The following is a 12468-nucleotide window of genomic DNA, read 5'->3' on the forward strand; positions in this document are numbered from 1 at the left end:
AACAGCACTGCACCCCCCACAGCTACTCGCCCAAGCCTCCCCCATTTCTCCTTCTCCCAAATCCATTCAGCTGATGTTCTGAAAGAGCTGCAAAATCTGGACCCCTACAAATCAGCTGGGCTTGACAATCTGGACCCTTTCTTTCTAAAATTATCTGCCGAAATTATTGCAACCCCTATTACTAGCCTGTTCAATCTCTCTTTCGTGTCGTCTGAGATTCCCATAGATTGGAAAGCAGCTGCTGTCATCCCCCTCTTCAAAGGTGGTGACACTGTTGACCCAAATTGCTACAGACCTATATCCATCCTACCCTGCCTTTCTAAGGTCTTCGAAAGCCAAGTCAACAAACAGATTACCGACCATTTTGAATCCCACCGCACCATCTCCGCTATGCAATCTGGTTTCAGAGCTGGTCATGGGTGCACCTCAGCCACGCTCAAGGTCCTAAACGACATCGTAACCGCCATCGATAAGAAACAATACTGTGCTGCCGTATTCATTGACCTGGCCAAAGCTTTTGACTCTGTTAATCACCACATCCTCATCGGCAGACTCAGAAGCCTTGGTTTCTCAAACGATTGCGTCGCCTAGTTCACCAACTACTTCTCTGACAGAGTTCAGTGTGTCAAATCGGAGGGCCTGCTGTCCGGACCTCTGGCAGTCTCTATGGGGGTACGACAGGGTTCAATTCTTGGGCCAACTCTTTTCTCTGTATACATCAATGATGTCGCTCTTGCTGCTGGTGAATCTCTGATCCACCTCTACGCAGACGACACCATTCTGTATACTTCTGGCCCTTCTTTGGACACTGTGTTAACAACTCTCCAGACGAGCTTCAATGCCATTCAACTCTCCTTCCGTGGTCTCCAACTGCTCCTAAACACAAGTAAAACTAAATGCATGCTCTTCAACCGATCGCTGCCTGCACCTGCCCGCCTGTCCAGCATCACTTCTCTGGACGGTTCTAACTTAGAATTTGTTGACAACTACAAATACCTAGGTGTCTGGTTAGACTGTAAACTCTCCTTCCAGACTCACATCAATCATCTCCAATCCAAAGTTAAATCTAGAATTGGCTTCCTATTTCGCAACAAAGCATCCTTCACTCATGCTGCCAAACATACCCTCGTAAAACTGACCATCCTACCAATCCTCGACTTCGGCGATGTCATTTACAAAATAGCCTCCAATACCCTACTCAACAAGCTGGATGCAGTCTATCACAGTGCCATCCGTTTTGTCACCAAAGCCCCATATACTACCCACCACTGCGACCTGTACGCTCTCGTTGGCTGGCCTTCGCTTCATAATCGTCGCCAAACACATTGGCTCCAGGTCATCTACAAGACCCTGCTAGGTAAAGTCCCCCCTTATCTCCGCTCACTGATCACCATAGCAGCACCCACCTGTAGCACACGCTCCAGCAGGTATATCTCTCTGGTCACCCCTAAAGCCAACTCCTCCTTTGGTCGTCTCCCCTTCCAGTTCTCTGCTGCCAATGACTGGAACTAACTACAAAAATCTCTGAAACTGGAAACACTTATCTCCCTCACTAGCTTTAAGCACCAGCTATCAGAGCAGCTCCCAGATCACTGCACCTGTACATAGCCCATCTATAATTTAGCCCAAACTACTACCCCTTCCCCTACTGTATTTATTTATTTTATTTATTTTGCTCCTTTGCACCATATTATTTATATTTTAACTTTGAACTTTCTTCAAACTACAAATCTACCATTCCAGTGTTTTACATGCTATACTTTATTTACTTTGCCACCATGGCCTTTTTTGCCTTTACCTCCCTTATCTCACATCATTTGCTCACATTGTATATAGTCTTATTTTTTTCTACTGCATCATTGATTGTATGTTGTTTTACTCCATGTGTAACTCTGTGTTTTTGTATGTTATCGAACTGCTTTGCTTTATCTAGGCCAGGTCGCAATTGTAAATGAGAACTTGTTCTCAACTTGCCTACCTGGTTAAATAAAGGTGAAATAAAAAATTAATAAAATAAAAAAATCCCGAGGGGTTCGTGCTGATTGTACAGAGATGGTGACAGCCGGTTAAATGGAATCCCTTGACAAGGCAAGAACAAGATGTATGTCAGGAGAAGTGCAGTATTATCAGAAGGAGACGTATACTTGGAATACGGAGGGTAAAAGAGGCAGAGGAGGTCTAAGAGAGAGAGGGAGGAAGAGGGTGAACTTGAGTTGGGAAAAAATGTCAGAAAAAGGGAGATGGTTTGTTAAAGAAGAATGGTAGGAAATGTAAGCAGAGTGAATTGAAGACAGGAGGAGAAATTGTAGTTGTGGTGAAGTTCTCGGAGCCTGAGGCTTGCACCAAGGGTCTTTGACAGTAGGAGTGAAGTTTTTGAAAAAAATGGACCCTTGCCTTTTGGCTGATCCATTTGTGGTTTCAGGGTGGGTGAAATCAGAGTTGGGTGCTGTGGAATCGGTGAGGGTAACCGGAAGTGGTCTTGTGATAATTATGTTTCTGCTGGTCAGACGTAGCAGGCGCTCCGTGTTAAACGAATGGGGGCAAGAGATGTGATTTGTTTTGCTCTCAAGAAAAGGCTGCCATTGAAAGGAGTGATTACTGGGGTAGCGGTAAATGTGAAAGCTGACCAACTGAGGGGAAGATTCCGGTGTATGTGATGCTCGTCGTTTGGTGCGACACAGACAGGGTGGCTTGAGTGGTGAAACAGAAGAGTCAGTCTGTTCTTTTGAGTTTTGATGTTGAGTCTTTGGCCGACAAAGTGATGTTAGGACATATAAGTTATCCTGTACGAGCTTTTGTGCCAAATACATTACATTGTTACAGGTGTCAAGCTTATGGGCATGTGGCAGCAGTGTGTAGGAGGGAGGTTCCTAGGTGTGAGAAGTGTCCAGAAGGGCATGAGACAAAGGAATGTGTAGCATTGGGGATAGTAGTTGTATGTGTTAATTGTAAGGGTGCCCATGGGGCTGGGGATCAGAAATGTCCCGTGCGAGAGAAGCAGGTTGAGGATTCCAGGGTTAGAGTCATGCATAAGTTGTCATATGCTGAGGCAGTGAAGAAAGTAGAGGAAGATGGATCAACGGGGAGGGATCCTGAGAGGAGTGGTGTGAGTAGTAGATCTGTACGAGTACAGGTGGATAAACCAACAAGTGATATGTTTCAGTGAGATTGTATTTTTGGCATTTATAGCATTTATAGCAATGGTTATCAACTGTACTGCAGGGATGGAATGTAAATTGCGGAAAAGAGGTTGTGGTGGCAGCTGCAGAGAGACTTGACAGAGTTACAGGGAGTTCATTTTATTATTTAACCAAGCAAGTCAGTTTAGAACAAATTCTTATTTACAATGACGGCCTATCCCAGCCAAATCCTAACCAGGACGACGTTGGGCCAATTGTGCGCCGCCCTATGGGACTCCCAATCACAGCCGGATGTGATACAGTGATACAGGATGCAGTGCCTTAGACCCCTGCGCCACTTCGGAGCCTGTTAAGTGTTGGTGTTCCATCCTTTCAGACTGTTGGTCTGAAGTAGGACTAAATATGTTTAAATAGTGGAGTATGTTTTTGTTCTGTGTGTGAGTAGTATTAGATGGTATGGTATTAATTATGCTTTTTTTCAAGCAACATTAAAGGGATCTATAGTTCAGTCTAGTAGGTGGCAGTAATCCAACAGTTATTGGATGCCAACCGCCGTTAAACCTCCTAGAGGAAGAGGAAGCATCGCCGTGCGAAGCTCGGAAGGCTCTCCAGAGGGTAGTGAGGTCTGCACAACGCATCACCGGGTGCAAACTACCTGCCCTCCAGGACACCTACACCACCCGATGTCACAGGAAGGCCAAAAAGATCATCAAGGACGGCAACCGCCGAGCCACTGCCTGTTCACCCCGCTAACATCCAGAAGGCGAGGTCAGTACAGGTGTATCAAAGCTGGAACCGAGAGACTGAAAAACAGCTTCTATCTCAAGGCCATCAGACTGTTAAACAGCCATCACTAACATCGAGTGGCTGCTGCCAACATACTGACTCAACTCAAGGCACTTTAATAAATGGGAAAATTGATGTAATAAATTTCACTTGCCACTTTATATTAGATAATGTTTACATAACCTACATTACTCATCTCATATGTATATACTGTACTCCAAACCATCTACTACATCTTGCCTATGCCGTTCGGCCATCACTCATTTATATATTTTTATGTACATATTCGTATTCATTCCTTTACACTTGTGTGTACAAGGTAGTTGTTGTGGAATTTGTAGATTACTTGTTAGATATTACTGCATGGTCGGAACTAGAAGCACAAGCATTTCGCTACACTTGCATTAACACCTGCTAACCATGTGTATGTGACAAATAAACTTGATTTGATTTGGCCTCCACAAGCCACCCGAGGCGTCGCAATCGTGTCACCCTCCGTACGGAACTTCCGCTCGCATTGCCAGATCAAGCATAAATCGGCTATAAAGCATAATATACCAATTGTGTATTACAGCCTGATTAATCAAACTAGGTAGCTACCAGAACTAGCTAAAAACACAATTACTTTGCTAGGTAAAATGTGTTTATTAGCTAAATTAATTAATGCAACTAGCTGGTCAAATGACGACGCTCTCGGTTATTTCATGTTTTACAGTAACGAACGTGCGCATGTTAGTTAGCTAGCTAACAGTGGCATACAGCTGTCTTAGGTAGCTAGCTTCCATTTGCAGGCAAATCACACGGAGTATTACTACCGTACAACTACATTATCTAGTGAGTGGAGTGGTAAACCGTACAATACGTAAATTACTTATACATTTTACACGTTGCCAGACTATAAGGAATTACGTATGTATTGGATTTTATTCCTTTTTAAATAATTCTCACCTTCAATTTCTGGAGTTCAACAACCCCAGCCATCTTGTTTGTATAGGGTAAGCGCGGAAGAAAATTATCCAATGGTAATGCGTTTTAGTGAAAGGCGTAATAAAACGACCGATGATTGGCTATACGCTGCTTGTACTCGTGAAATGGTAGAAATGTTCAGTGGTGCTGCTATCTGTCGAAAAATGTTTGAAGATTTTTTACTTAATTTTTTTCGTCATTCCCACAGCAACTACGGTTGCATTTACACTGGCAGCCCATATCTTATCCTTTGCCAAAGTATTGGTCTTTTGACCAAACAGATCTTTTGTCAATAATTGGGCAAAACATCAGAATTGGCCTCCCTGTGTAAACACAGCTAACTAAGTGATTTATAGCTACACTAAATCAAATCAAATCTTATTTTTCACATGCAACAGGTGTACACATAACCGTGAAATCCTTACTTAAAGCTCTTAACCAACAATGTAGTTAACTATTTTCTTAAGAATAAAAATAAAACAACAAAATAACAATAATATATACAGGGGGTACCGGTACCGAGTCAATGTGTAGGGATACAGGTTAGTCAAGGCCATTTGTACATGTAGGTAGGGGTAAAGTGACTATGCATATATAATAAACAGTGAGTAGCAGCAGTGTAAAAACAAAAGGGGGGGGGGGGGTCGATGCAAATAGTCCGGTTGGCCATTTGATTAATTGTTCAGCAGTGTTATGGCTTGGGGGTGGAATCTGTCAAGGAGCCTTTTGGACCAAGACTTGAAACTCTGGTACCGCTTGCCGTGTGGTAGCAGAGAGAACAGTCTATGACTTGGGTGACTGGAGTCTTTGCCAATTTTTAGGGCCTTCCTCTGACACCGCCTAGTATATAGGTCCTAAATGGCAGGAAGCTTGGCCCCAGTGATGTCCTGGGTCGTATGCACTACCGTCTGTAGCGCCTTACGGTCGAGGTCGAGCAGTTAACAACCAGTCAAGATGCTCTCAATTGTGCAGCTTTATAACCTTTTGAGGATCTGGGGACCCATGCCAAATCTTTTCAGTCTCCTGAGGGGAAAAATACGTTGTTTACATTTACATTTAAGTCATTTAGCAGACGCTCTTATCCAGAGCGACTTACACCTTATAATATCCAGTGGAACAACCACTTTACAATAGTGCATCTAAATCTTTTAAGGGGGGGGGGGGGGGTTAGAAGGATTACTTTATCCTATCCCAGGTATTCCTTAAAGAGGTGGGGTTTCAGGTGTCTCCGGAAGGTGGTGATTGACTCCGCTGTCCTGGCGTCGTGAGGGAGCTTGTTCCACCATTGGGGTGCCAGAGCAGCGAACAGTTTTGACTGGGCTGAGTGGGAACTGTGCTTCCTCAGAGGTAGGGAGGCGAGCAGGCCACAGGTGGATGAACGCAGTGCCCTTGTTTGGGTGTAGGGCCTGATCAGAGCCTGAAGGTACGGAGGTGCCGTTCCCCTCACAGCTCCGTAGGCAAGCACCATGGTCTTGTAGCGGATGCGAGCTTCAACTGGAAGCCAGTGGAGAGAGCGGAGGAGCGGGGTGACGTGAGAGAACTTGGGAAGGTTGAACACCAGACGGGCTGCGGCGTTCTGGATGAGTTGTAGGGGTTTAATGGCACAGGCAGGGAGCCCAGTCAACAGCGAGTTGCAGTAATCCAGACGGGAGATGACAAGTGCCTGGATTAGGACCTGCGCCGCTTCCTGTGTGAGGCAGGGTCGTACTCTGCGAATGTTGTAGAGCATGAACCTACAGGATCGGGTCACCGCCTTGATGTTAGTGGAGAACGACAGGGTGTTGTCCAGGGTCACGCCGAGGCTCTTAGCACTCTGGGAGGAGGACACAAGGGAGTTGTCAACCGTGATGGCGAGATCATGGAACGGGCAGTCCTTCCCCGGGAGGAAGAGCAGCTCCGTCTTGCCGAGGTTCAGCTTGAGGTGGTGATCCGTCATCCACACTGATATGTCTGCCAGACATGCTGAGATGCGATTCGCCACCTGGTTGTCAGAAAGGGGAAAGGAGAAGATGAATTGTGTGTCGTCTGCATAGCAATGATAGGAGCGACCATGTGAGGATATGACAGAGCCAAGTGACTTGGTGTATAGCGAGAATAGGAGAGGGCCTAGAACAGAGCCCTGGGGGACACCAGTGGTGAGAGCACGTGGTGCGGAGACAGATTCTCGCCACGCCACCTGGTAGGAGCGACCTGTCAGGTAGGACGCAATCCAAGCGTGGGCCGCGCCGGAGATGCCCAGCTCGGAGAGGGTGGAGTGGAGGATTGTTGTTGTGCCCTCTTCACAACTTTCTTGGTGTGTTTGGACCACAATAGTTTGTTGGTGATGTAGACACCAAGAAACTTAACTCTTGACCCACTCGATGTGAATCGGGGCGTGTTCGGCCCTCCTTTTCCTGTAGTCCACAAAAATCGACTTAGTCTTGCTCACATTGAGGGAGAGGTTGATATCCTGGCACCACACTGCCAGGTCTCTGACTTACTCGCTATAGGCCGTCTCATCGTTGTCAGTGATCAGGCCTACCACCATTGTGTCGTCAGCAAACTTAATGATGGTGTTGGAGTCGTGCTTGGCCACGCAGTCGTGGGTGAACAGGGAGTACAGGAGGGGACTAAGCACACACCCCTGAGGTGCCCTCGTGTTGAGGATCAGTGTGTCAGATGTGTTGTTGCCTACCCTTACCACCTGGGGGGCGGCCCGTCAGGAAGTCCAGGAACCAGTTGCTGAGTCCCAGGGTACTTAGCTTAATGATGAGCTTTGTGGGCACTATGGTGTCAAACACTGAGCTGCGTGCTGCACAGCATTCTCACATAAGTGTTCCTTTTGTCCAGGTGGGAAAGGGCAGTGTGGAGTGCAATTGAGATTGTGTAATCTGTGGATCTGTTGGGGCGGTATGCGAATTAGAGTGGGCCTAGGGTTTCCGGGATGATGGTGTTGATGTGAGCCATGACCAGCCTTTCAACGCACTTCATTGCTACCAATGTGAGTGCTACGGGATGGTAATAATTTAGGCAGGTTACCTTCGCTTTCTTGGGCACAGGGACTATGGTGGTCTGTTTGAAACATGTAGGTATTACAGACTCGGTCAGGGAGAGGTTGAAAACGTCAGTGAAGACACTTGCCAGTTGGTCCGCGCATAGTCGGAGTACACGTTCTGGTAATCCGTCTGGTCCCGCAGCCTTGTGAATGTTGACATGTTTAAAGGTCTTGCTCACATCAGCTACGGCGAGCGTGATCACACAGTTGTCCGGAACAGCTGGTGCACTCATGCATGCTTCAGTGTTGTTTGCCTCGAAGCAAGCATAAAAGGCATTTATCCTGTCTGGTAGGCTCGTGGCTGGGTTTCCCTTTGTAGTTTGTAATAGTTTGCAAGCCCTGCCACATCCGACGAGCGTCAGAGCCGGTGTAGTAGGATTCAATCTTAGTCCTGTATTGATACTTTGCCTGTTTGATGGTTGATCTGAGGCCATAGCAGGATTTCTTATAAGCGTCTGGATTAGAGCCCCACTCCTTGAAAGCAGCAGCTCTAGCTTCTAGCTTGGTGCAGATGTTGCCTGTAATCCATGGCTTCTGGTTGGGATATGTATGTACGGTCAATGTGGGGACGACGTCATTGACGCACTTATTGATGAAGCTGGTGACTGAGGTGGTATACTCCTCAATGCCATTGGATGAATAATGGAACATATTCCACTCTGTGCTAGCAAAACAGTCCTGTAGCATCCGCATCATCTGACCACTTCTGTATTGAGTGAGTCACTGGTACTACCGGCTTTAGTTTTTGCTTGTAAACAGGAATAAGGAAGATAGAATTATGGTCACTATATATACAAAAGTATGTGGACATCCCTTCAAATTAGTGGGTTCGACTATTTAAGGTAAAACAGTTTCTGACAGGTGTATACAATTGAGCACACAGCCATACAATCTCCATAGACAAACATTGTCAGTAGAATGGCCTTACTGAACAGTGACTTTCAACGTGGCACCGGCATAGGATGCGACCTTTCCAACAAGTCAGTTCATCAAATATCTGCCCTGCTAGAGCTGCCCCAGTCAACTGTAAGTGCTGTTATTGTGAAGTGGAAACATCTAGAAGCAACAACGGCTCAGCCGGGAAGTGGTAGGCCACACAAGCTCACAGAACATGAGTGTGGAGTGCTGAAGCTCATAAAAATGATCTGTCCTCGGTTGCAACACTCACTATATAGTTCCAAACTGCCTCTGGAAGCAACGTCAGCACGAGAACGGTTAGTCAGGAGCTTCAGAAATGGGTTTCTATGGCCAAGCAGTCGCACACAAGCCTAAGATCACCATGCGCAATGCCAAGCGTCGGCTGGGGTAGTGTAAAGTTCGGCGCCATTAGACACTGGAGCAGTGGAAACGCATTCTCTGGAGTGATGAATCATGCTTCACCATATGGCAGTCTGACGGGCGAATCTGGGTTTGGCGGATCGCAGGAGAACGCTACCTGCCCCAATTCACAGTGTCAACTGTAAAGTTTGGTGGAGGAGGAATAATGGTCTATGGCGGTTTTTCATGATTAAGCTAGGCCCCTTGGTTCCAGTGAACGGAAATCTTAACGCTACAGCATACAATGACATTCTAGACGATTCTGTGCTACCAACTTTGTGGCAACAGTTTGGGGAAGGCCCTTTCCTCTTACAGCATGACAATGGCCCTGTGCACAAAGCAAGGTCCATACAGAAATGGTTTGTTGAGATCAGTGTGGAAGAACTTGACTGGCCTGCACAGAGCCCTGACCTCAACCCCATTGAACACCTTTGGGATGAATTGGAACCGCCGACTGCGAGTCAGGCCTAATCACCCAACATCAGTGCCGACCTCACTAATGCGCTTATGGCTGAATGGAAGTGCCCGCAACAATGTTCAAACATCTAGTGGAAAGCCTTCCCATAAGAGTGGATGCTGTTATAGGAGCAAACTCCATATTAATTTCCATGATTTTGGAAGGAGACGTTCGACAAGCAGGTGTCCACATACTTTTGGTCATGTAGTGTATATTGATGCTGCGCTCATAACCATGTGGGAAAGTTTTTAGTTGTGATGTCGTAAATACCAGTTGGATGCATTCACATGCTTTGAACTCCTTGAGAAACACTGATTGGCTAATGGATAGCCTCTGCCGAGTCCCCAACAAACGGATGCTCCAGTTTCCAGGGGAAATGGAAAGACAGCCTGTAACACGATTTCCGCTTTTGGACGTTAGTGAGGCGACACTCCATCTTTACTCCTCCTCCACATTTACTGGATTGGTTCAGCTGTGCAGAAGAGAACTTCCCCCAACAGTTTCAGGTGTTTCTTTTACGCCTGCTACGTTAGGTTAGCTAATGGCCTACCAGCTGCGTCAACCATAAACAAAAAGTTTATGGCTGACGTGTTTATTTGAAGTGTTTCTAAAATCCCCTATAGGGAAAAATGGTGGAAAAATAATTGGAACCGTTTCCGTTTGACCGCTAGGTTTTATGGCTATTATGACTCACTCTGTGGTACTCTATGGTCCCACCTGATCTTGCTTCCTCCCACCTGCCTTTCATATTTGAGGACACGCGTTTCCATTGTTAGAGCGTCACTCGACTGCCTTCTCAATATAATAGAACATAATTGATCGAGCCCAAAATCTAATTTAGGCCCAATCCCGCCCTATGCATTTTTGTGGAGATCTGAGTGGATTCAATATATGTAAGCAATATGATAATCATAACCTCGCCTTCTGATAGGCTACATGGAAGTTTAGCCATATTGCTTATAAATCAATCAAATCCTCTCAAGTGCATAGGGTTAAGGTGTTGATTTGGACTTATGCTGCGTTCATAACCAAGTGGAAAGTGGGAATTTGTCAGTTGTGAAGTTGTAAATACCAGTTGGATGCATTCACAGGGGTTAAAGCAACAACACAAAAATCCCATGACTGAAACTTAAGTCGATCTCAGATCGCTAAGTTGACCTCCCCTTTCATGTAATAAAAGCCATGACCATCATGCTTTTAGGGAAAGAGGATCATTTTGCACATGTATTAAACAGCGAATTTGACCAACTCAAGTCCCCTTGCTTAGGGGGTCCGGGATCCTCCCAGAGATCATTTTTATGCAGAAGGACTGATAAGCTCAGTTCTGGAGACTTTTAAAAAGGACATTCTACTTCAAAATGAATGTTAATAAAATGTTGACACCATCTAAAACAAATTCCACCTCCAGAAATGGGCCCAATAACAGATTGGTAAAAATTATTTTAACATATTGTATCATGCATATAGCCTGTGCATAGTCTATATTATCAGATGTGCTTTTAGCAATAGGCATTATGACCTGTAGGCCAACTGATGAAGCATAGTGCCTATGCTGTAGGCTGAAGCATGCGGTTTGTCCATCTGCATTTACCCCATTTCACACAACATCCTGATTATTAATAATAAAACACAAATAATATTGTTTGTTTCTATTACAAAGTATGTCATTGCCCTGTTAAGACATTGCCCCTTTAAGAGCTATGTTGTGCAGCTGCATCTAAACCATGCTACATTACTGTTTTGCTAGCACAGACTGGAATATGTTCCAGGATTCATCCAATGGCATTGAGGAGTATATCACCTCAGTCACCGGCTTCCTCAATAAGTACATCGACAATGTCGTCCCCACAGTGAGCGTACATACATATCCCAACCAGATGCCATGGATTGCACGCAACATCCATATCGAACAAAAGGCTAGAGCTGCCGTTTTCAAGGAGCGGGAAGCTAATCCAGACGCTTATAAAAAAATCCTGCTACGCCCCTCAGACAAACCATCAAAACAGGCAAAGCATCAATACAGGACTAAGATTGAATCCTACTACACCGGCTCTGACGCTCGTCGGATGTGGCAGACCTCGGGAAACTATTATGGACTACAAAGGGAAACCCAGCCGAGAGCCTACCAGATAAGCGGAATGCCTTTTATGCTCACTTCGAGGCAAGCAACACTGAAGCATGCATGAGAGCACCAGCTGTTCCGGACGACTGTGTGATCACACTCTCGGTAGCCGATGTGAGCAAGACCTTTAAACAGGTCAACATTCACAAAGCCGTGGGGCCAAAAGGATTATCAGGACGTGTACTCTAAGCATGCGCGGACCAACTGGCAAGTGTCTTCACTGACATTTTCAACCTCTCCCTGTCCGAGTCTGTAATACCTACATGTTTCAAGCAGACCACCATAGTCCCTGTGCCCAAGGAAGTGAAGGTAACCTTCCTAAATTATTACCACCCCGTAGCACTCACATCGGTAGCCATGAAGTGCTTTGAAAGGCTGGTCATAGCTCACATAAACACCATCATCCCGGAAACCCTAGACCCACTCCAACTCGCATACCACCCCAACAGATCACGCAATCTCAATCGCACTCCACACTGCCCTTTCCCACCTGGCCAAAGGAACACTTATGTGAGAATGCTGATCATTGACTACAGCTCAGCATTCAACACCATAGCGCCCAGAAAGCTCATCACTACACTAAGGACTCTGGGACTAAACACCTCACTCTGCAACTTGATCCTGGACTTCCTGACGGGCCACCCCA

At 45.9% G+C, this 12468-nt stretch overlaps 1 protein-coding gene across 3 annotated transcripts in view; it reads right to left on the minus strand.

Annotated features, from left to right (window-relative positions):
- sarnp (SAP domain containing ribonucleoprotein) overlaps positions 1–4980 on the minus strand; it is a 64589-nt gene extending 59609 nt beyond the window's left edge. For all 3 annotated transcript variants that reach the window (XM_014132575.2, XM_045691600.2, XM_014132573.3), the window contains exon 1: positions 4875–4980. In XM_014132575.2, the coding sequence (XP_013988050.1) occupies positions 4875–4907 (33 nt within the window). In that variant the 5' untranslated portion in view covers positions 4908–4980. The remainder of the gene's footprint in view (positions 1–4874) is intronic.
- Positions 4981–12468: the final 7488 nt, after the last annotated feature.

This window comes from Salmo salar, chromosome 12 (genome assembly GCF_965601325.2).
Source record: "Salmo salar chromosome 12, fSalSal1, whole genome shotgun sequence".
Lineage (NCBI taxonomy): Eukaryota > Metazoa > Chordata > Actinopteri > Salmoniformes > Salmonidae > Salmo > Salmo salar.